General features: G+C 37.3%; 2 protein-coding genes across 2 annotated transcripts; one reads left to right on the forward strand and one right to left on the reverse strand.

Moving 5' to 3' along the window:
* Positions 1 to 297: 297 nt before the first annotated feature.
* lmnb2 (lamin B2) lies at positions 298 to 18,760 on the reverse strand. Its single transcript, XM_026942133.3, has 12 exons — positions 18,302 to 18,760; positions 15,602 to 15,738; positions 11,651 to 11,807; positions 11,423 to 11,548; positions 10,596 to 10,766; positions 10,291 to 10,416; positions 9,095 to 9,315; positions 6,846 to 7,080; positions 4,153 to 4,260; positions 3,602 to 3,721; positions 1,917 to 2,015; positions 298 to 692 (listed from the first exon to the last, which is right to left on the reverse strand). Exons 1-12 carry the CDS (start codon positions 18,524 to 18,526, stop codon positions 651 to 653), a joined length of 1,767 nt encoding a protein of 588 aa, XP_026797934.1. The 5' UTR covers positions 18,527 to 18,760; the 3' UTR covers positions 298 to 650.
* Positions 18,761 to 21,053: 2,293 nt separating this feature from the next.
* Positions 21,054 to 24,516, forward strand: rpl36 (ribosomal protein L36). The gene is made up of 4 exons (XM_026942260.1): positions 21,054 to 21,139; positions 21,726 to 21,820; positions 22,910 to 23,044; positions 24,387 to 24,516. The coding sequence occupies exons 2-4, from the start codon at positions 21,728 to 21,730 to the stop codon at positions 24,474 to 24,476; spliced, it is 318 nt and encodes a 105-aa protein (XP_026798061.1). The 5' UTR covers positions 21,054 to 21,139; positions 21,726 to 21,727; the 3' UTR covers positions 24,477 to 24,516.
* The last annotated feature ends 1,191 nt before the right edge of the window (positions 24,517 to 25,707 follow it).

Genomic DNA, 25,707 nt, shown 5'->3' on the forward strand with positions numbered 1-25,707 from the left:
AATTATTAGTGTCACATGATTTTGCTCATTATTATTGCGAGCGGAAAAAAAAACTGGTGTGTGGATTTATTACAGAAATTATGACTAATCTCCCATCATTCCTTTTCCACCCTGTTTATCTGCGCGATGAAGCGAAAAACGAAAATACACAAGCTAAGCGGCAGCTGTCAGTTTCAACATACAGTAAACTACATAACGAGTCGAAGCAAAGCGTGTCAAAACATTCCCTTCCTGCGTAACCAACCATTTGGCGACACACATTACTGCATCACCATGCAGATCTTTTACCTTCTACTACATTTTTTTTTTTTTTTTTTTAAAATACATCAAGTCATTTCCTGCTGTTATATTGTGCAGACCTCTATTACATGGAGGTGAGGCTGGTGTTCGGAAGCTGTCCAACTTCCATTTGATGTTTATCAAAAAGACAAAAAAAGAAAAACATTCTGATAGACTGCAATTAAAAAAAATTCTTTGATACACAGTTCAAGGTTACCTGGCTTTAAAAACGAGGTCCGTAAAAACTGTATGCCAGTGACATTCTGGCGGGGGGGGGGGGGGGATTTTAAGGATTCATGATTGAAGAATACAAAAAATTAGTGGCTCTGAGGGAACAATCAGGGGGAAATACTGTGGTGAATGAAGCTCTCTCACATGACGGCACATTCTCTGGATCTGATCTTTGGATCGCCCTGAAAAAGAAACACGTTGAAATCACCAAACAGCACAGTCAAGTAACTCCAATAAAATATAATAAAACAAATACTGGCGTAACTGGCACATACAGTCACCATCCACTTTATTAGGAACACCTGTATATTCATGCAGTTATCCAATCAAACATGTGGCAGCAGTGCAATGCAAAAAAATCCATGCAGATACAGGTCAAGAGCTTCAGTTAATGTTCACATCAAACATCAGAATGAAGAAAAAATGTGATCTCTGTGACTTTAACCGTGGCGAGGATGTGCAGATGGGCTGGTGTGAGTAACTCATGAACTGCTGATCTCCTGGGATTTTCACACACAGCAGTCTCTATAGTTTACACAGAATGGTGCAAAAAACAAAAACATTGAATGAGTGACAGTTCTGTGGGTGGAAATGCCTTGTTGATAAGAGGAAAATGGCCAGACTGGTTCAAGCTGCCATGAAGGATAAAGTAACTCGATCATTCTTTAAAACCGTGGCGAGCAGAAAAGCATCTCAGCATGCAAAAGACATTGAACCTTGAGGTGGATAGGCTACAACAGCAGAAGACCACATTGGGTTCCACTTCTCAACCAAACTGGACAGTTGAAGATTAGAAAAAAAGTCAGCTGGTCTTTTCCAGTCTTAGACTGTCCAGTTTGGGTGAGTCTGTGCCCATGATAGCCTCAGATTCTTGTTCTTGGCTGACAGGAGTGGAACCTCATGTGGTCTTTTGCTGTTGTGGCCCTTCCACCAAGGTTTGATGTGTTGTGTATTCTGAGATGCTTTTGCTTACTGCTTATTTGAGTTACTATAGACTACAGATTAATACAGATTAAACTATAGATTAAAACAGTGTGGTCATTCTCCTCTGATCTCTCTCATCAACAAGGTGTTTCAGCCTGCAGACCCAGTTTTTTCACACCATCCTGTGTAAATTCTAGAGACTGTTGTGTGAAAATCCCAGGAAGTCAGCAGTTAATGAAATACTCAAACCAGCCCTTCTGATGCCTTCTGGTAACATCCATGCCACTATCAAAGTCACAGAGATCACACTTTTTCTTCATTCTAATGCTTGATGTGAACATTAACTGAGGCTCTTGACCTGTATCTGCATGATTTTATGCATTGTGCTGCTGCCACATGATTGGATGATTGGATAACTGCATAAATGAGCAGGTGTACAGGTGTTCCTAATAAAGTGACCAGTGAGTGTAAATGCAGCTCACCTGCTGGTGGAACAGATCCTCATTTCCAAAATCTCCATTCTCGTCATCTCCATTTTCCATCTCTAGCACGCTTTTGGTGACCATTCGCTTTGCCACCTCCTGCAGAACCAAACATGATTTTAATCCGTGGCATTTCGCACATTATAAAAAAAAATAAAAAATAAACCTATGCAACCATTTCATTCTGGATTTAAATTAATTTTAATAAGTCCGTAAACAGGCTGGGAGGACCTGTGTTATTTATTTCTCCAAGAGAAGGTTTAATGTTTAACTTTAGTCCTGAAGCACTTACTAGCTAAATCCAGACAAAAAAAAAAAACCCCAGCAAGCACTTCATTGTGCTGGTACTTCAGGACTGGGGAAAAACAATACACTACACAGCTGTGCGCACGTAGAACAGGGCTTTTCAACCTGTGAGGAGGCACAAGTGCTCGTCAAGGGTTGCACGAGATTGCACGTGATTACACAATAATGTCAAAGCGCACGAATACATTAACAATTCATTATTCATCCACTAGAGGGGGTTCAGCTATCACACTAGTAGTCTCCCTGAATAAGCGATACACTTGTTTACATGAGAAACAAAAGCATAAAACACAGCTACACTTTGCCATTTCCTCTGCTTTTCTGAACATTATGGTTAGTTTTTTTTTTGGCCCGTATTTATGGGCCACTTCCCCCAGGATCCCTGAAGCACGATCATAACCACATCCTCGGGTATTATGCCATGTTTAACTTGAGGTCATAAATTGTAATTCCCAGCCTCTCACCAGGAAAAGCCAAAGAGAGCACTCCTTCAATTCAAAATTCATATTCATGAACTTGGGGCAGTGTTCTTCTGAGTTCAGGGAGTGATGTCAAATCAGCCTGGCTGCTCACAACATCAACAGTAAACAAAGTAGCACTTCTTTAAATCTGCTATGCTGTACTGTATATACTAGTATTTGCTTTAGATCAATCATACATCAATCATCAAACATACAGACAGTAGCTTGTTACATCTATTACACTGACTAAACAGTTTGCTGTTCTGAGGCGGTAAATATACATCACAGTTAGCTGTCTAGACTGTTGCTAATAAAAGATGAACACAGAGGTGTCCCCCACATTGTACCTCAATGTAAGGAGGTCAAAACTGACGTAATTCCAAGCTCAGACTTCCCACTTCTGAGATAAGTTGAATGTCACGAGTGTTACGGTTTGAAATTTTAACAGTGTGATAACCTAGTCTCAAAAATAATCAAGGTATTAATTAGCCATTTAAACACATACAAGCCAGTGGTGAAAATTAAGATAAATATTTATTACAAAATCTTTGTATGAAAGTATCTCTTCTGCATGTATATATAAAAACAAAAACTAAAAGGAAACAAAATCAAATCCCCCAACTGTTCTTTCATTAGTAGATCACATGACAATTGATGGAGAGTGAGGGAGGGGCATCAGGAATGACAAATGTATCATGTCACGATTACTGAAAGCATTTCAACGATACATGATATGTATTAAGATGTATAGATTTTTCTGAAGAAATTTCTGAAGAAACTACTTCAGCTGTAATTAAAAAAAAACATTCAACGTTATGTGATACCTGTGATAGCAAAAAAAGCAAACTGATATAGAAAATATAGAAATAGATATAGAAATATATAGAAAAGACTCAGGAAGCACATGGTGCTGTGTACCTCTCCATCTGAATTGATCAGCAGGGTGACTGTTTCATCTCCACTGCCCCAGCTGCTCTGACTCTTCCACAGCAGGTCTGAGGGAGGACTGTGAGCCACGCCTGCATCTGCAGCCCACACCTGTGCACAACAGCAAAACCGAACTTCAACCCAAGATAAACACGCAATGGGCTCACAATTCTGTAAAACGAGAAAATCTAAGTACTGTATATACACCACAGCATGTTTGATATGTAGTTCCAGTTCACTTGTGGTTCCCAGATTTAGACTTTTCCATGGATGACAGGTCTGTGTAATTTGCTTAAAACCTAAACCTTTTCTTGCTTAAATTTAAATAATTGGATTACCCCTAAAATGAACCTTCCTTTAATAAAGAACAATTAAAAAAAATTTAGTTATTTGTTGGATTACTTGTTTTACCCCTTGTTGAACTGCCAATCCTAATGTCACTAATGGTGATTCAAATGAAATAAAACACACAACACTACAAAAAAAATTAAAAAAAAACCACAGGCAAGCAGTTGGAGAAAATGAAAAGAAAATCCTCTTACTGTAACAGTCTGTCCTGCTTTAAGAGCAAACTTAGGGCTGAATTTGTAGGCAATCTCATCTCCCTCTCCAACTCGCCTCTTTAGCCGCCAGCTACCCAGAGACTGATCCTGAAAGAGAAGACATGAGAACACTGCTCAGAAGAATATTCAGATAAACATCAAACATTGCTAGACAGAGCCATCATATATAGCAAGCACATAGCAAGCACATATGTGAATTCAAGAGGTCACAAAACAGGCTTTTAGTTTTAGTTTAAAAATATATCGTAATAAACAGTATGGCAGTATTATTAGTGGTAGTGCCACATTGTTCTTTCGGCTGCTCCCATTAAGGGTCGCCATAGCGGATCCTTGGTCCGCTGGATTGGATCATTTGATATGGCACAGTTTTTACACCAGATGCCCTTCCTGAAGCAACCCTCCCCGATTTATCCGGGCTTGGGACCGGCACTGGGAGTGCACTGTCGTGTGCGGGAATCGTACCCGGGCCGAAGCAGTGAGAGCACCAAGGCCTAACCATTGTTCCTGTGATTAATAATGAAGTTGAGCTCTGATACTGAGTCTCAGTAAAGTCTATTGTAACAATCACAACATCAGTATCATATCTTTTTAAGCTTTATTTTTTTTTTTTCATTGTTTATTACAAATAGGTGTCATAAACGTACATCAGGTTTAAGGTAGCAGTAGAAGGAGATATTGAGAAAATGGATCAGTAGTACATTTTTACTTCTGCAACTACAATTTTAATGTACTGTTTCTTTTTATGTTGCACTTTTAAGATTTCATTTGAGTCACCCTCATGTGTGTGGTTGCCTCAGAAAACCCTTCATATGTTAAGACTTTTTTATATATATTATATACGACATATATACGCATCTCAGATTATAGAAGTAAAAGTCACTTGCGGCATTTGAACAAGCTTCACTGGACTGACCTCTGTTCATGCTAACATCAGTGCTGAAATACTCACTGATGAATTTTGTCACATCTGTTCTGTTGACTATATTTGTTATTAAGGTCATTATTGGGTTACTTAAACATTTTAAAACATTTTAGACTTTGAATTGATATCTGCTATGACATGTAACTATCCAAAAACTTGATCAAATCACGAGAAAATCATGGTTAGCTAGCGCAGTTTTACAGTCTCTGAACTGCTAAGACACATGTAATGGAACTGGGATCCACTTCTTCTCCATCATCATCATCTTAGCACAGCAGAAGTCTTTTCTTGCAAATGTCTTTTCTTGCACACCCTTTTTAGAAACACTTAACACATCTCATCCAAAGGATGAGGCCAAATGCTCTATTTGAATAACTGTGTCAAACAAAAGGAAATCATTTATTGACAGCTAATAGCAATTACTTGCTATCTCCAATGCACCTGTGTGAAACTCCTTTGCACAATTATTCAATCAGCAATCAGTTCTTATCTATAAAAGATGCCACCTTTGAGCTGCTACTTGCAAGCATGGATCAAAGCACATATTTGTAAAGAGAGGCCAGAGGGGCACCAGTATCACTAAGTGTGCTGCCAGCTCCAATACCAACTGTTGGCCCACACAATGCAGAGCGCCTCATCATATTTCTGCATCAAAGACGAGTTCCACCTGAAGAGAGACAGCTTTTGAGGCCTGACATGACTTTGGATGTTATCATTTGGGACAATGTGGCCTTCCACCACTCTCACCCTGTGAATGAATGGTTTGCAGCACACCCCCATACGATCATGCAATTCTTCCCTGCATACTCTCCTTTTCTGAACCCAATTGAGGAGTTCTTCTCTGCTTGGAGATGGAAGGTGTACGATAACCGACCATATGTCCCTTCTGGAGGCAATGAATGCTGGTTGCCTGGCAATAGGTGCAGAGGACTGCCACAGATGGATACGCCATGCAAGGTTTTCCCCTCAGTGAATTGCAAGCAAAAACATCAAATGTGATGCAGATGAGAACCTGTGGCCTAATGATCAGGAACGAATGGACTAAATGTGATTATTTCTGATTTTGGGTGAAATTCTTTCTTAGATCTTTGGTTGCAATAATACCATAAACAATGCAATGCAAGAACTGTACCATAACGAATGCATGCTGGTCTTTTTTTGGCACACACTACGATTAGATGAAATTCAATAAATGGCACGGGCATACAGCACAAAGGCTGAACAGGTTCATATTTATAGCTGTATTTTGCATTTTGCTGTCCATTGTGTAATGACTGAAGGAATATATTCATTTGAGCACAGTTTGTGGTGTTTGATGAAAATATTTGCCTTTTTTTTGGCATGTCTTTAATGTTTTGAGAGTGTTAGAACATTTTGCAAACAAAATGTGTCAATTTGTCTAGTGACTTTCAGTTTAATCCTGTGTTTTGAAAAAGGAACTTCTAAATGGACAGATGTGTTCATGCAAATAAGAAAAACTGTAAACATCTTTAACATGATCTTCACAGGCAGATGCCAAGGCACGGTTAAAAAAATATATATATACTTGTATGTAATTTTGGAAAAATATATTTATCTTTAAGTAGAAATATCACTGCCACAGAAATATCCAACAGGTTTTCCTTCACCACCACACATATACAACAGTTTCTAGAAAACCTGATTTAGCCGTGCTTTTATATACATTATATAGTAGTGTTCTAAAACTCAAGGCTGCTTTACGAAATGTAGAGTGTGAGAAGTACGACACCTTATTGGAGTTATTTTTGAGGGTGACACTCTTGCCCTCGAGGTCAAGCTCCTCAATACTGATTGAGCCTGTTGCCTCAGCATGCTGGGTGATATGAAAACTGGGAGCACTGGGCGTCTCATCTTCCACCTCCACACGCTTCCTCTTAGCACGGGATGAGCGGGAGGAGCTGCTGCTAGCAGCAACGCTTCGGGAAACAGTGACCCGTGAGGGGGGGCTGGGGGACAGCTTCAGCCTGTGGAGAAACACACACACTTTTAAACACAATTTTTACCCCAATCTAAACACAAATACAGCTTAGAGTTGTCTGTCCACTTTAAAATTCACAGTGCAAACTAAAACTTTTCATGATTCATTACAACAAAAAATAAACACTGTTTGGGGGACCCTGGGGCACAATTCTGTTCTCACACAATGTAGTGAAGAATACTGCCACCTAGGGATGCCATTAAACATGCTTCACTTATTTGATCCACTACACTCTGTAAGAATCTTACACACCACAAAATAATACACAGGTATTACCACACACCAGTCACATATACACTCATATATATATATGTAGATTATATGAAATGCTGGAACTGAATTTAGCAGGTACGTTCCCTACCTTGGGAGCGTGCATTCGGTTTTACTTTTTGGAAACTAATGAAAGTTTGAGAAGTGGTTGTAAAAATTATAACATTTGAATGCTTTTTAGCTAATCAGACTTATGGTTGTCACATAATCACTAATTATTCACATTTTGTGAGGCATATGACAAGCCCACAAAACTAAAACTAACCTTAATATGAAGCAACCACAGATTTGTGTTTCTTTTAAGCTGTAAGCCACATAAATAATGATAATCTATAAGTGAAAAGTTGTTTTAGAAGGACGCAAGCAAATCTATATGTAGTATTATAAATCCTACATCATAGAACAGTGTAGTTCTAAATGCAAATGTTACACAGTGTGCTGTGATTTTATGCAGTGCTGTCTGTACTTTCCTTCATTTTTAATTCTGACTGATCTACAGGTCTGTATCCTCGGAGTGAGGTGAGGTGAGCTGATTACCTCTTTCATTACTTCCAGCAGCTCTACAGCCTAAAGTCATCTCCACTTTCCCTCACTCCCTACAGTCTTTCAGAACTCTGCTCAAGCATAAAGGACAAACTGCTCTGACATGCTGCTATCATCTGGCTCACATGAGAGGGAGGAAAAAACCATGAGTATGCCTGCATATGAGGAAAGCAAAACTGACATCCTGTGAAACCAATGAGCTAGAAATATATTAATCAAGATTTGTTTCATTCCTATAAACATAACTTGTTTATGGGAATGTTCATGCTGAAATATCTGACTGATAGTCATGTTTAATTTTGTCTGAATGTGCACAAATACGTGCACATTCACATATGCCTGAAATGATTTAAATCACTTGCTCTCATTCTGAATAAGAGCTTTATCATTCTTTCATATGGTATGTAGGGTATGTTTAAATGCAAAGCATTTCACAGTGATGAGCCTTGATGCTGCAACTGTTGCGTACACTACACTTTCCAAATCCAAATGCTACACTACACAACAGCCAAGGCATGATCTGGTTGACTGTATAACGATTATCATCGTTATCATATCGATTGGTGTCATATAACTCTCCTTCCAACAACATACACGTCACCTCCAAGTTAGATATATCGAGAAAAAGACGCTAACCAGAGTCAAATATTTTACTTGTGATGCAAAGGAACAACACTACAGCTCAGCCAAAACGGTCACTGACAACTTGGTGACTTGTTGGGGCTACACACACGCCATTCCCCGCCATTTCCCCCAAAAAAAGGTCCTATAAAAATTCTGTGGAATGGAATGACTTGAAGGGTTGAAGGGGACTTGAAGGGGACTGTGCACATGAGATTCTGCAAGGAAGAGTGGAAAAAAAATTGCCAAATTAAGATGTGCTAAGCTGGTAGACTGAGTGCTGCATTACAAGCAAAAGGTGGTTTAGTACTAGTTAAAGTAACTAGTACATAAAGTACTAGTTAAAGGGTGTGCACATGTGGAACCAGGTTAAATTTGTTCTTTTCCCCTTAAAACACTTTTGTTTATCACATGAGTTTTGTTGGTTGCTTTATCACAAGGTGTAAAAAGATATGACGTGATTTATTTGGTTTATTTATTTATTTATTTTTACACATCAGAAAAACCTGCAATTTTAACAGAGGTGTGTTGACTTTGTATATCCACTGTATGTTGTTGATACTCACCTGTCCTCTTCTCCCTCCAGCAGCTTCCTGTAGGCATTGATTTCCATGTCCAAGGCCAGCTTTACATCCAGCAGCTCCTGATACTCGTTGAGCTGCAGCTGCATGCGGTCCCTCATCTCGGCCATCTCGCGTTCCTTGCCGTCCATTGTTCTGCGGTGTTTATCACGCTCGCTGTTCAGCAAGTCTTCCAGCTCACGCACACGCTCCTCCACTGTTGCTGCCTGCAAGGTGCAGCACACACAAACATGATTTTGCACTGAAGAGGGAAAGGTGCAGATAAAGAAAGTGACCAACAAAGTGTACACAAGAGACCATGCATGTCAAACAAGGCTTCTGATGCTTAAGCAAGGGACCTGCAATTTATAACAATGTTAAGTTTTTTTATGCAAGAGAATAGAAGACCTGCCATACTGTTCATGATTGGTAAATGGTCTTCATTTGAACTGCCTTTGACAGAATCATTTAAATTCTAATAAGAAAAAAAAAAAGAAAAAGAAAAGTGAGAGCTCAGTGGTTAAGGCATTGGACCACTGATCAGAAGGTTTTAAGTTCAAATCCCAGCACTACCAAGCTACTACTGTTGGGCCCTTGAGCAAAACTGACTATTCCGTTATATCCTGTCTTAATTGTAAGTCGCTTTGGATAAAACCATCTGCCACATGAGCAAATGCAAAATGTAATGCCTCCACCCTTTACCCATTTTTTTAATGCCTTCCCCATTCCCTACCCAAAGAAAACAATTAAGAACCTGTATTTAGTGTTCAGGTGTGTTGGGGATGTCAGGTAACCTCTGCCAAGCTGAGGACTAGCATTTTCCAGCATTGTCAAATCATACAAGATTCCCAAGGTTTGTGCTAAATTTCTTTCACCCTGAGCCAAGAAAAAGGTTACAGCTACCAGCGCAGGCCTATCAACACTACACGTCCTCGCATTTTCACTCACACTCTATCCTTTCATCTTGTCATACTCGATACAGGGTATGTGTATGGTTTTCAATTAGGTGTTATTCATAAGCACAAATAAAATGCAAGACACAATTAATATGTGCAACTTGAATGGTCTACTGGCCCACTGTGTTCTGAAATTTGGTTAAGGACAAAATTTTCATTTCTGCACCTCACAGGCTGCGAACTAAAATCAGGTTGAAGCTGTTACAAGCTACTAAATAGGCAGTAAGTTTGAGAGGGAAGCTCTACCTGTTTCTGGAGTGCAGAGAGCTGATAGGTCAGCCCCTCAATCCTGACACGAGCCTCCTGCAGCTCCTCCCGTGCTGTGCTCACTGCCTTATCATTGAGGTCAGAGGACACCTTGGCATTGTCCAGCTAAAAAGAGGGACAGAAAAGAGGAACTCTATAGCTGATTAAACACCCTAGACAGCATTAACACAGGGTTGGCATGTCCAGCTATGACACAATTGCAAAGATTCCACACAGCCAACTAGCATTTCTCTACTTTGAGAGTAATATTCATGAGACAATGAAAAAATAACAGAATGCAGTACCTTAGCCTGGAAGGTTTGCTCGAGCTCAGTCTTATAGAGGCTGACTTGCTCCTCGTGCTCCTTGCGGAGGTCCTGCAGAGCCTGGGCCAGTTTGTATTCATAGTCCTGCTTAGCTCCAGTGTCCACCTCCACCATCCGCTTCTCGTGGCGCTTCCTCGTATCACGCACCTCCTACATACAGCACACAGAAGGCAAATGCTTGAACTTAGTTTATCTCCATGACACCTTTTAGACTAACTTATGAAGCGTTTCTAATCGATGCAAAATGCAAAAGCGGAACAATTCAAAATTAAACATCGCCCCCCCCGCAATCAAACACCTTTGGTAAAGGGTTTACAAAAAGCCAGCAAATGATACATATACATGCTTATTTATTAAAGGTGCACTTTGTTGTAATGACTAAAAGTGTTTTGAGACCTTGAATAATCACAAAATTAAAAATACAGTTTAAAAAAAAAAAAACTGATTGAAATATTGACAAGCAATTTATGTGGCTTGTTTCTTTATTTCAGGATTCTGTTTAGATTTTTGCCATTCAGGAAATTAGCACCAGCTAGAGTAGAGCTGCTCAGCTCTGTCCCTTTTCTTACAAGGCTTTATAACTCACAATGTATACAAACTGCAGGGTAAATAATGTTAAAGGCATACATCTGTATTGAGGGGATACATTAGATTTATATTAGAGTTAAAGAGGTCCCTGACTACAAAAGGATTGAGAACCCCTGTTGTAGCAGGTTAGGGGGAAGGCTTGTCAATGTTTAAATGGGCTCTAAAAACACAGACTGTCCGTATTACCCACTGACACAAAGAAGGAAAGCCACACCCACCTCCTCAAACATGTTCTTCCTAAATTCAAGTTCCTCAGTCAGGCTTTGGCAGCGGTTCTCCACATCCACTCGCATCAGTGTCTCGGACTCCAGCTGCTTCTTAGCCACGGCATGAGCATCCTCAGCCTGAAAGGGACCAACTACTCAGTGAAAGCCAGTCTTAAACATTCATTGCTGAAGGAGTGAACTTGTCATACAAGTAAAATGAAGCAAAGTATGAAGACTGACCTTAGACAGCTGGTTCTTCAGGTCAGCGATCTCTGCAGAGAGCGCAGCATTCTCGCTGAGAGCTGTAGTGAGTGACGCTTCACTCTGGTTATACTGAGACTCCAGCTCCTTGATCCGGGCCTGAGCCGATGCCAGGTCACCACCCCTCTTCTTATAGCTGCAAAACGCAACAAAAACAGCTACTTAATACCAACAGAAAAGGCCACTAAGAAGAAGAACAATGAGAAATTTCATGCAGTAGCCTAGTTACATTATGTATACTCATAGCTGTCATACTATACAGTATTTTAGAAGAATAGGATTAGTTCCAAAAATGAAAATACAGGCCAGGAATCACCAATAAAAACAGGACTCTACTGCTGGCCTTGTAAAATGCAGTCTATTAAATCAGTCTAGTTTAAAAAAAAAAAAAAAAAAAAGTATGTTTAAGTGTAGAATAGAAAAATGGCATTTCCCTTGTGGTCAAAGCATCATGCACGTTTTCACAGACACAAAGCCACAGACTTCCTGTTCACTTGTGTTAACTAGCAACGAGGTTAAACCAAAGAAAACACGCGAGTCCAAAAATGGGGGGGAATATGTGGAGAAATCACGCAAGTGAAATGAACTGGTTTCTAAAAATGACAGGTGGCGGTAGTGCTGGGTGATTTTCACGATTAATTCAAATTAATGTTTTTGAGATTGAACGTTTACATACACATTTTTTAATAATAATAATAATAAAAAAATTACACTTTATTCAAAATTTTAAAACGATATGAATCAAAAACACAGCCTTCTTAATTTGATAAACACCTTCTATAGCCTGCGTAGCAAAGAAGGATGTAAACAGCACTTCAGATATGGAATTGGTACAAGTTTGAAAAGTCAGATGAACAAGTTCATGTAAACATAACTCAACATTTGACTTAACTCGTAAGTGGTAATCAGCATGTTTGATAGACAAAGTGGAAAATATGGACACCTCTATGTCCATCTCTTGTTAGCAACAATTTATCCAGCTAACTGTGATTAGTGAGGTGTATTTTCCTCCTCAAACAGCAAACTGTATAGTCAGTGTTAGATTTAATAAGCGAATATTAAATCTACAGTATGTAGATTTAATAGGCGAATATTGATTGATCTAAAGCAAACACTCGTTTATACAGCATAATTCATAAACATAAGTAGTTTAAAAATAAGAAGTGCCACTTTGTTTACTTCTGATGCTGTGAACAGCCATGTTGATGTGACAGTCCGAGAAAAGGGAAGGAACACCCTATTGACGTGTAGGAATTTCAAGTTGAGGGGGTGATTTCTACGCCTTTTACTGGTTGGAGTTCGGGAATTACAAGACCTCAAGTCAAACGCAGCATTACAACAAAAAGTGCCCTGGGAGAAAGAAATTATTGATCCAGTGGCATTTCAATTCACGAAAGACAAGGTGCCCATTTACTCAGGGCATGACTCTTAATAAAGAAGGGTTCATTAAGTGCCAAAACTGTAACAGCACTATCTATAGTAAACAGGGCAAACAATGGCTCTTTTAAATATTCTTTACTTAAAGTTGCTACAGATGGTCAATAGTACATTTTACAATCTACATTTCCACTCAAGTCCATTCTAATAAAACTGTTTGAAATAAATTGAGCTATTTTTCAATTGCATTATGTAAGAACAACAAAAAAAAAAAATCGAAATCGTCATTGAGAATCGTTCATCAATCAGTTTTTTTGTTGTAATAACATCCAGCCCTAGATGGAGGAACAGAAATTAAATCATGTCCTGGTTGCCTGTCTTATTCTAAGAAGCAGATGGAACTGGTCTTAAAGTAAACTAAGCTTAAGATAAATTACAGACCACCATATCCAAAAACATAAAAAGCTGAAAGCTTTTTATATAAACATTAAGTCAGTAAAAAGCACTTCCACACTTCAAACTTCCATAGTTATTTAAAAATAAAAATAAAAATGTTCAGCGTGTGTCACCGATTAAAGTGGCAATAAATAATTTTTGAGAGCATTCCAGATTTAACCATATTAACATCCTGATAGCCATCACTAAAACAGAGGGTTTAAAACTATGACCATGCTAAAATCTGAAAACTTATCTACTAGGAGGTGCTGGCTTGTCAATAATTTCTGCACCATAGAAGAAGACTATAAATTAAAAATAAGACCTAAACAACATCCTCCAAAAAAAAAAAAGAACAGAAGCTGGACAAGGAAGCTTGGCTAACTATGTTTAGCATGCGAGTGTCACTTACTTGAATGCAGTCTATAAAAAGTTACATTCTGGGTACTGATCTCTGATCTAACAAATGCCCAGTGGACACTACACGACTTTCAAAATCTCAACCACTGTGCCACTCTCACTACACAACTTTTATTGCTTTGTTGTTTTGTGGATGTAGGGGTGTGCACATGAGTGACACAAGCGTTTACAGACAAGGCTCGGACATCACACATACATCTTTCACCTGGAAAGATCCCTGACAAAGTGTGCCTGATCCCCAAATCCTGCTTTCTCACCTAAATAAACAAGAAACTGTCCATCATGTGACTTTGCCAAGATGGAGCCTGATCTGGTTGATGAAGATCGCCAAAATTCATAATTTTTTCGGACTTCGGCAAAGAAATCAGGGCTAAAATTGTGTAGTGTGAATTGGGCATAAGCAGTTTCACACCTCGCTCAATTCAAATAGTGTAAACAATTGTTTTATGCCATGTTTTATTATCTTGAATAAGGTCTAAAATTGCTAGTATGGAACAAAACCACCACTGCTCTCATCCAGCATCTTTTCTCACACTGCAGAGAGGTTTGTATAGAGAGCTCGAGCTTGAAGGGAAGGGGTGGATGAGATGAATCACAGCAACTGCAGTTTAAGCCTTCAATACAATATGCAATTTCTGACAGGTTATGAAAAGACTGGGCGTTTCGTTTTTTATTATTATTATTATTATTATTATTATTATATAATTATAAATGGTGACTGAAAGTTCGTGAAGCACATCATAAATGACTGGGGATCACACCTTACCACAACAAGTTCACACAACAAAACACTTCCCGTTACTAGGAGATGGTGATAAAACAAACACGGGGGTGACTGCAGCTGTTGAAGCAAAGAGTAAAACGCACATGGTGAAGTTGTGGGTGGAGATTTTTTCTTCTCTTCAGTTTATGTTGAACAAAATGTAGTCTATCCTTTATCAGGGAGATCTGATGCATTTGTCAGTGCCTGCCTGACATTTTTTAAATCTACTTCCATTCATTTGTTTTCACTAATGGCTAAGTGGCTAATGATATTGGTTCCGAATTAATATTGTAGACCAGCATACATGCGAAGGTACCAACATTACTAACAAGAAAATCCTGGAAGACAGAATTTTACCACAAAAAAAAAAAAAAACCCTCGCATGTGTTGGTGGACAAGATGGCTATTTTTTGCCTAATATGCACCAAGGAACAGTAAGAAAGCAGCAAGAAAAAAAGGTTCAGGGTTAGCACTACTTAATAATAAGTATCTCCTCCAAATTTTTTTTAAACCAGTCAAAAAGCCCACAGTCCAATTGTTTTCTATTGACTTTTCTACCAGGTGAATATTATTCATGCATGATCAGACCTCTGCTTAAGCTGAAAAAGCAGAAAAGCATAATTTTCCGCTGTCTCCTACTAGATTCCAGATGGCCTAAAACAAGACTGAGAGACAGGAAAGTAGCCTGCATCCTTTGCATACTTCTTGATTTCCATGCAAACTGTTGAATATGAATGCCCAAGGAAATATGTAGAACCAGCAGAGAATTACAAATGTTAGCTTCAGTTGGGGTAAAAGTTGTATAAAGTGCAATGTATACACAGCAGATCACAGTAATATAACACACAGAACTCCTGTGAGCTTGGATCTCCGTTTGACCGAGTTGTTTTCAAGACTCAGATCCTAAAATCAAAGGACATTATAACCTCACTTACTTCTTATTGACCTCCTCAAGCTCAGAGCTGACCTTGCCCAGATCGATCTGGAGTTTTGCTTTCTCTCTCGCAGTCTCGTCAAGAACACGTCTGGCATCCGCCAGTTCTGCCTCATACAGAGACTTAATCCCGGTGACCTTACAGAAGATTTAAAAAAGCACACAGACACAGTCAAAGACATGTATGCAAGTTGAAGTCTTTTGTATAAATATCAGCAAACAAATAAATCACATTTAAAAACAGATTGATAGTATGAACAAACCAGGCTTGCTGAATATATAAACGTTACTCAAATACAAGATCCAAACTAATTACAGTATTTGATCCTTAACAATTATGAGTGTTTTACTGTTATTATTTATCTTAAACGGCAGTTCTAGGGCATCTTTCACTTGCCAAGTGTCTCGATTCCTGCACAGGCTTCACTGAGACAGTCTGCATATTTGGTTATGAAAACCTTGAGGGAAACTGTAGTAGGGAAGGGCAATATTAAAACATAATATAGTTACTGTGGAAAAACTCAGTATGCATTTCTGATATATTGCTGGTATCATGATCATTTTTGTCTTGTAGTAATTACAAACTAATTCGAAGTTTGCTGTTTGATAAAATTTGTAATTAAGAAAGTCCTTAGAAAGCTCTAAACCTACTGGATATTTCTCCACACACTGCTGTATGAAGACATGGCCAAAAAGTAGAAGCTGATCAGAGGCAGGCAAAAGTCAGTGCACTATGATGGGAGATTACAGAAAAACATGAACCTGGGCTTTTTAAGTAGCAAGTTTTATTTACAAGTTATCTTTAACTGGTGAATAACTGAAATAATAATGAGGAATAAACTAAGGATGAGATAATCTAGACCCCAGGCTTAGTCAGACTGATGACATTAGCCTTTATTAGCCATCTGTATGCAACTTTCTCATTTTAAAATAACACTGTAGTGAATCATTTTGTATTTATAATGTATCCTTGTCAGTAGAATGATGTACAAGAAAATCCACAGACTGATCCATTTTAAACGACTACATTTTATTAACTACTCTGTTTAAAGGGTTCGTTCTTGTTATTGATTTATGCCCACGCTTTTGGAAGACTTTTAAAATGTAAGTTTGTGTATATCCATTTGATTTTATTGGGAATTAATTAATATGAAATGAATGTAGGTTTTTATAAGTGAAGGTTTTTTAATTAGTGATGCTCTTTTTGTAACTTATGAATGCTTTATTTTATCTTAATGGATTTTATCATAATTTAATTCATAAATGTCTTATTGAAACCATTCCTAACTTTGTATTAGTTTTACTTGCAGAAATTATAACTGTGAATAACAATACAAAAAAATTAAAATGGAAGATTAAAAAACAAAACAAAAAAAAATTGGTCATGCTAAAGATTTTTCTGCATAATGTACATCTATAACATGTTTTCATAAAAATATTAAAACATTTCTAACTGTTTTTGTCCACTCACAATCACTACATTATCTGAAACATAGCAACTTTCATTAAGGCTTTGTTATTATAAACATTATAAATCACACTATCTAGAGTAGAAATGCACAAAATAACAATGTATTACACTGTTAATAACGTTACACGTTTCCTCAAAAATATTTTTTTTTTCTGTAGTCAGATCCAGATATCTCAGTTTCAAGATGACTTGCATTCATGAAATGTTACATGTATTTCTATTATTATTATTATTATTGGATTTACAATCAATTTCAGACTGAATATAAAAGGTATAAAATTATTTTGAACAACCAAACTATGTTCCACAAACTTTTCTGTAAAAGTAGTGTAGTGCCTTGTCTTAAGGAACATGGACTAAAAGGAAAAGGGTCTAATGTGAAATAATGCAATCATGAAACCAAGCACAATAGTTACTGAACTAACATGAATGAAACAAGACAAAAAAAGAAGAAAAAAAAAGACTAGAAACAGGACTGAAATGACCTTTTTATTGAAAAGTTTGACATTTGTATGGAATTGCTCTTATGCAAAATGACTTAAAGGACTATTCCCTACTGAAGGTGCAGAGTGGCAGTGCAGTGTGAAGCAGCTCTTGAGTTTGCAGAGACTTTAGTGTTGTAGTAAGATGAAGCCAGTTGGAAAGGCGTGCTCGGCCACTCCCAGACTACAGTTTGGAGGGAGCGGGAGATTTCACACACGTGTTTGTAAACATTCAAAATACACGCTTTGTCTGGCATGCATAATACTTTCTCGCTTAAAAAAAAAAAAAAAAAAAACTCACTTCTATATCTGAGCATCATCTGTCCTGCCTTATTTGCTGGTGCAAAAATATTTTTCTACGCATGTCGCACGCCTGTTAAACTTATTTAATGTTAACCGCAGGTGATACAGTTAATTAAATGTATATAATTAACTAACGTTGCTAGGTAACAGGAACTGACACCACTTGTATAATTAGTCAGACAACTCGCTAATTAATGTACTCAAAATGCAGTTTGCTATGCTAATGGCAGCGCTGCTACCACAACTACTCAACTGCTAACCAGGTGGAAATTAATATAAACGTGACTCCCTGATCAAGTTGATAATTAAGAAGATACCGTGTGACTTTTATTCCAGGCTACAGCTAAATAGTTATCTAGTTATCACTAATATTTAGCTAGTTATCACGAGCTTACGCTGAATTGTTAGCTAGCATGCTAACGCTAAACCAACAATTCGAATTTACCTCTCTTGTTGTGACCTCCTCCTTCTCCGAGACCTTCAGCGAGAGCCTGTCGTTCTCCAGCTCCAAAGAGCGGACGCGGTCGATATACACGGCCAGTCTGTCATTCAGGTGCCGCAGTTCCTCCTTCTCCTGTAAGCGGGAGATGCGGGTCGGGGAGAGCGGCGTCGAAGCAGCAGTCGCCCGGCCGGATTCGGCGGCAGAGCGGCTTGGGGTTGCGGTCGCCATATCTTCACGCGAGAGACAGCAACTTATTTGTGCTTTTTTTTTCCTCCCAAGCGGTTCTCTTTCAGTCCCGTTTCAGAACAAACCGGTGAATTTTGTAAAGTAAATCCGAACGTAAAATATACTACCTTCCGGAATTACTCACTGACGGTTTGAATGAAAAGTCTGGCACAATTGTTCGTGTTTGAGCCCGTAGCTGGTTGGCTAGCTTTGAAAGAATTGTTAAAACAAAATGGCCGACACTAACGTAAAAACCCGCCAAAAGCTGCCGGAATAAGGAAATGATACTGGGAGTTGTAGTTCTTCTTAACGTTCCGTTGGTTGTGTTTCACAGTCAGAAACTCTTTATTCATAAAATATCAGTGGTGCACTCCACTTCCACTTCCGGTGGATTTTTCTTCTCTATTAGTTAAACCATGTTTCCATGTTAAAATTCAGGTTTAAATTCACAAGCTAATTTCGAGGTATTTTTTTGTTTATATCAAAAAGAAGGTAGTTTATATTTCAAAATTATGTAAGCAGGTTTATAAAATAGGAATGCCCTCGTTAGTTTAATATTACTGACTTTAATATTAACAGGATTTACATGATAATTAACATCACATTTGTATGCTGGGCAAGTATCACATTCAATTATTCATTTTTTATATATTATAACAAATTCTGTGTTTTTTTTCCCCCCTCCCCCATTCATGTATCATCCCTGTACCACTGACATTTAGTTATATCTTCTGTCATATCTTCTGTATTAAAACAATTTATTATTATTATTATTATTATTATTATTAATAATAATAATAACTTATTAAATTATTTTTACAAGTTGCCCCACCAAACACACACACTCCTTTTAATGTAGTCCTTCATTTGTACAACTGGCATTTTGCTTTTTTTTTTTTTTTTTTAAATATTACTGGCATCAAAATAATTTTATTAAAATTTGTTTTTGTGAAATCAATGCCTATGAATATAAAGTTAGATTTAAATGTAAAATTAACTTTTGTTATTAACTTTGACAACTTTTTTTATCCATGCTCTACCATGTATCACTCATTTTATTAATAAATCAACATGCGTGTTTGTTCTTTGCTTTTAAGGATATTGGGCCTCATTTATCAAGCTGGATAAGAACAGATTTATTCGTAAATCATTCATAGAGCATTTACACAAGAAATTTTGCTATTCATGAAAATCAAGTAAATTTGGAAAAAGATGTTTGCATCCTACTTGTGCTCCTGAGTGTGTGTAAATTTAAGGTAAGATATAATAAGATAAGATAAGCTAAGGTAAGATGTACCTTTATTGATCCTCCATAGGGGAAATTCAAGTGGGCACAACAGCACAAGTAGGAGGAGTATCATCAAAGAAAACAAAAGAATTTCCATAAATACCTATACAATAGAAATAATAGATACAATAAGATAGATCTGTGTGTAAGTACGTATGCTAGAGTTGTATTTGTATATGTGCATGTGCAATATCTGTGGAATGACAATTAATTGTTGATTGTGTGTGTTTGTGAGACTCAGTCAGTGGAGTAGGACGTACTGGGTGATGCGGCATTGTAGACTCTGATGGCTGATGGCATGAAAGAGCCCCAGACGTTTTGAGGCACGTGGATGGAAGAATCTGTGGCAGAATGTGCTCATGAGCCTCCTCAGAAATTTACACATAAGACTAACTAATGTAAATCTCAACTTGATCAACTTCAAATAATGCAATATATAATAATCGTGCTTATAATAATAATAATAATAATAATAATAAATATTTTTGTTGACAGAAGTGAGTGAAAATACTGTTTGTTTCTGTCTTTCGAGCATTACCCTCACTGTTCATTTTGTGCTGGCTGCTGTGTGCACATGACCTTATATGAAGTTTTGGGGGCGGCACCACGTGCAGATGAGCTGGAAGGGGAATGAGCTCTGCGGTTTACTGGTGAACGTACACACACAAGGACGAAGAAATTCAGTGTTTACACCTCTTTGTAAATCCAGTGGAAACTTTTAGTTCGTTTTGGCTTAGGCAAACTTTTACACACTTTTAAAAACTTTAAAAACTTTTAAAATAGCTGTTTGTTATTTTAAATAACTTTTTGTTATTTTTGATATCTAAAAGAGGTCCATTAATTGTATTTCTAACATGACAATGAACTCTTTAAGGATTACATTATACACTTAGTCGCCCTTTCATAATTTGGTTTTCATAGTTTGGTTTACTAACATCTAGGACTGTTTGCATGTTTTTGTTTCTGTTTGCATGCTTTTTGTTTCTCATGTTCTGTAAAGCTGCTTTGAGACAATGTTCATTGTTAAAAGCGCTATACAAATAAAATTGAATTGAATTTACATTATACACTATCATTTAAAATTAATTTCCCAAAAGCTTGCATCCCGAATTCGTGTAGTATATTTCATCTAAATAAGTAAAAAATATATCCGAGAAACCATGATACTGGTGTTCGCATATGCACATAATTTAAAAATGCTTTATTAAAAATGACCGGAAGATGACGCTGTGTTTATTTCAGGCAGGTTTTCACGCGCGCGGAGCTTTCAATATTCTACTTCCGCTCTGAAACAGTCCTTCCGGTTTGGACGCCATTAGAAAACGCAGGTATGAATCGTTTGAGCGTTATAGTATTTGTAATCTTTCATATATCATTGCAATCCTAACATTAATAACAATACTTACTGTTTCACCTACAAATTAAATACATATAGAACAGCGTCGTGTCGCCATTGTGGTTAGTTTTAAAGGCTTTCTGAGTTTAGATGGTTGTTGAAGGAACATGGAGTGTACACCGCTTTTTATGCGGATATGTTTGAATATATCTTTATTAAACTGACATTAAACCACGCTTAAGGACAGTATACTACAAAAAAGTGTAAAACAATGATGTAACTAACCAGAGTTGGGTAAAAACCATGGTTTAGGAGCTGGAAAGCAATCCTCCATCAGCCTGCAGTAATGTTAAACACCGGCTGTGTCCCAAATACTCCCACAGTGATTTCTATACACTATGCAGTGAGATTTTCTAGGGAATAGGATGTTGTTAGTGTTTAGCAAGTGTCTACAATTGCTATGTCAGATTTATCCATTGTGTCCAAGTCAAAAGCTTTGAGACATCAGTATGATTTTGACAGTAAGTGCCTCAGCCGCCTGTAAGTCATTTACTCATACCTTTTTTTGTTCTCCACAGAAATGGCTATTCGCTATCCTATGGCAGTTGGCCTTAAAAAAGGCCACCCAGTGACCAAGAATGTGACCAAGCCCAGGCACAGCCGCAGGAGAGGGGTAAGAATGTGTTAGAAAATACTGTTTAATTATTTAAAAAAAAAAAAGTGTTATTGTACATGATGGTTTGAGTTGATCATGATACTTGAAGACATTTCTATGATGCACAATATTGCATCATGTAAAATAGGTTTGATAACCAACTGTCAAACTTGTCTACAGTGTCTACAATTTCTACAGTGTCTACAATAACAAATTATTTAAAAATGTAAAGCATAAGGATACTTCAAAGTATATTGTGACACAGTTCTTCATGATATCCATGTTATATCAGCATATTGCCCAGCCCTTGTTGCGTGGACCTGAAGCACCCACTTTGGTCCTCCATACATACGCATACATACACAGTCCAACACTGTTTGGTGACTGTTTTCTGTTTTAACACTCCTGATTATCAGGTTTTGTAGTTGTTTGGTCAAGAAGTCACCAAACTGCTGAACTCCATATAGACATGATCAGCTCCTGATATCTAGACTGTTAAGAACATTTTTGGATCATTGGATTGAACACAAGTCATTATTGGATTTAAACACTTGGACTTCATGCAAAATAACATCAGTATGATAATTACTTTATAATTTTTATAGTGCATATGTGCCAAATATTTAGGTTTGCTAACAAAACACTATCAGAAGAGTAGCGTCAAATTTAATTAAAAAAAGAAAGGATTATGTTGTGTCTACATAAGTGCACAAATGATCAGTGACTTGTAACTAGAGATGACACCGGTCCGATACCAAAAAAAAAGTGCATTAGATATCAGCGAAAACATTAGATATCAGATCCTGTAACAAATGGAAAAGATTGGAATTGAATTTGGAAAAGAAATATAACTTTGAAATTCATTTAAAAATATGATTTTGTCATTTTTAAAGAAAATATTAGCTGAGTATTGGTTGATGGTCAAGATTTCTGTATCTGAAAAGGAAAAGTGGTATTGTACTATCTCTAGCTGTAATAAGATTAATGTCTTTAATACTTTAATACTAGAGAAGTATATTGCGATATAATTTAGTGTCATGTATGAAACTCAAATATGGGCAGATGAGGGCTGTTCAGATCTTCTAATAATGTCCTTTCCGTCCCCAGCGTTTGACCAAGCACAGCAAGTTTGTGCGTGACATGATCCGCGAGGTGTGTGGCTTCGCCCCCTACGAAAGGCGTGCTATGGAGTTGCTGAAGGTGTCCAAAGACAAGCGTGCCCTCAAGTTCATTAAGAAAAGGGTGAGTCTCGATTCACACCTCACTTTAAATTTTCAAGTCAGTTGTTGGAAATAATCAGTGGTTGTGTTGCCACTTGTTTATTTCCTGCTTAATCAGCTTCGTACTAATTATATCGGGTAGAGAAGGTAGCCTTGGTCTAATGTAGTCAGGTGCAGTTTAGTTAATGCAGAACATCATTGCATCACACACAAGTGCATGAATTAAGATGCTTTTACCTCAGAGACACCTGGCTGAAACTAAAGTCTCATAAATATCAGACAATACAATGTACACAATTCAAATACACACACCAGTGTAAGAATAATTGTAAATCGTTTAAAAAAAAATCAGCATGTAATACAATTCCAAAGCACATGACAGAAGAGATGTTTTTTGGTGTGACTCGAGGTGTACCAATTGCCTTTGTGCAGTTTATAAAACGAGCCAAACGACATGCGAGTCTGGAATGATTGACACGTATTTTGAACTCTCTGATATTAACTGACGCCCCTCCTACCCCATCTCACATTAGTAATCTTTCATTTCTACTTGATGTTCTCACTTAAAAGATGTGGCCTCCTCGCTTTCTGTCAAAGAGAATTACAGAGAATTATTTGAGTTCATTAATTTGAAATCTATTAACGTATGGTTGATTTGGCTGACATTAGACCGGTATATAGTGCACATCAGATAAGTATATTTATATTTATTAGAGATGCCACCAAATTTTCATCAAAACATCACTTTTTTTTGGCCAGAACAGAAAAAGGCTGAAGATTTTGACAGGGTAAAAAAAAAAAAAAAAAAACCCTATTCTGCATTATTGCTCTGTGGAGTTGGCAGGTCTGCAGATAGAGGTATCGGTTTCTTGGCTTGGCCTTCAGCATGGTCTTTAACAGCTACACGATGCAGTGTGTGTAAATTTAGAGACTTGTAGCTCAAGTGGTTAATGGTTTGTACAGCTGACCAGAAGGTTATAAGTTTAAATGGCACATTTACCAAAGAGCTACTGATCCTTTAACCCTCAGCTGCCCAGGTCTTGTTCTTAGATTGTTCTTGTTCTGAAATACACTGAAATGATTCATTCCCACTCAGTCATAATCTCTAGTGTGTTAAACTTTAAAAGTTTAAAAGATGCAGATGTTTTCGAATCACTCAGTTTATTTTCCCTGTTTTTTTTTTTTTTTTCTTCAGTGATTTAGCATGTCTCTACTTTGAATTTAATAAATCTATTGAATACAGCAATAATGTTTACAGACTTTGGCTGCATAGACAACAAAGTAGTACGAGTTGATTGAGCTGTAAGTGTTCTGTAGGTTTGTTATTGTATTACTGTAAGTAATGATGTGTTTGTGTTCTCCAGGTGGGAACTCACATCCGTGCCAAGAGAAAGAGGGAAGAGCTCAGCAACATTCTGGCTGCAATGAGAAAGGCAGCTGCCAAGAAGGAGTAACCTGTATTGTTGGACAAATAAATTTGTATTTACAAATCTACAGTTTTGCCTGTGTTTTCCTTACAGTTTTGGTCACTGCATGTCAATGAGGTTTTTTCTGATTATTGATTGATGGATGCTGACAGCTATTAGTTTATTTACTCAGCTCATTTAGTAATGGTGTTTCTTTTCTCATCGATGTTATCGATGGTGGTTAATTATTACAATCCTGGTTTGCATGATTGGGTCTTGGAAAAAATGTAATAAATACGCAGCCTGGTTCAAAAGAAGCTGCACATGTCCATGTCCAGCTCTTAGATCACACAGACAGGCAGGATTAATTGAGTGCATTGGATATTCTCCACTACTATGAATAAAAATTCAGCAACTGAACTTATTTATGTCTGCTATTAAGGAATGAACACTGTGTGGGAGGTTTGAAAATGATTAATGAAGATATTAATAGGTAATATGATACATTCATGTCTCAATTGTGTAGAAAGAAACAATTTAACGGACATTTGCATCAAATTAAATAAACTATACTTTGGACAAAATGGCAACAATAAATAATTATAAGCAGTAATACTATATGTATCTCATTGTGTGGCATGTAATCTATGACAATATCTCAACTCAGCATAGATAGTGAAGGAATAGATTCTGATGGTAAAATATCAGAATTAGCCAGAATTAACACATGTAAACTTGATATCATTTGAATGTGATACATCAGTACATTATCTAATTATTTCACTCTAAAGCTGGTAAAGGTGGGGTAGTTTTTATAAAGGTCTGCTGGTTCCCTAAAGTAGCAGTTACACTGTCTTTGTGGAAAATGCTCAAAGGTCATATCAGACATCTTGTGCAGGCTTCAAATTTCAACTCCTCAGTTCTTTGGATTTTACCTTCCTTTGCATTCAATCACAGGTTCCCAACTCTGGTGCTGGGGAACCCCCTGTCCTGCACGTTTTAGTGTTTTCATTGCTTTAACTGAGTTGATTATGAAAACCCATTTCTGCCCTGGTAGAAAAGAAAAAAAAATATTGCACAACATATTTTATTCTTTATTTTTGGCAGCAGTAGTTGGTAAAATTTTTTACTTATTTAGAAATTTCGACGATTCTCGAATTTGGCTTATCTGAAAATGCTGATGTCAAATTTTTGACTTATCTCAAAATCCTTACTTCTTACCTCAACCTCAAAATTTTGACTTATTTTTTTGCAGTTATGATTACGAGATTATATCAAA

This window comes from Pangasianodon hypophthalmus, chromosome 11 (assembly GCF_027358585.1).
Source record: "Pangasianodon hypophthalmus isolate fPanHyp1 chromosome 11, fPanHyp1.pri, whole genome shotgun sequence".
NCBI lineage: Eukaryota > Metazoa > Chordata > Actinopteri > Siluriformes > Pangasiidae > Pangasianodon > Pangasianodon hypophthalmus.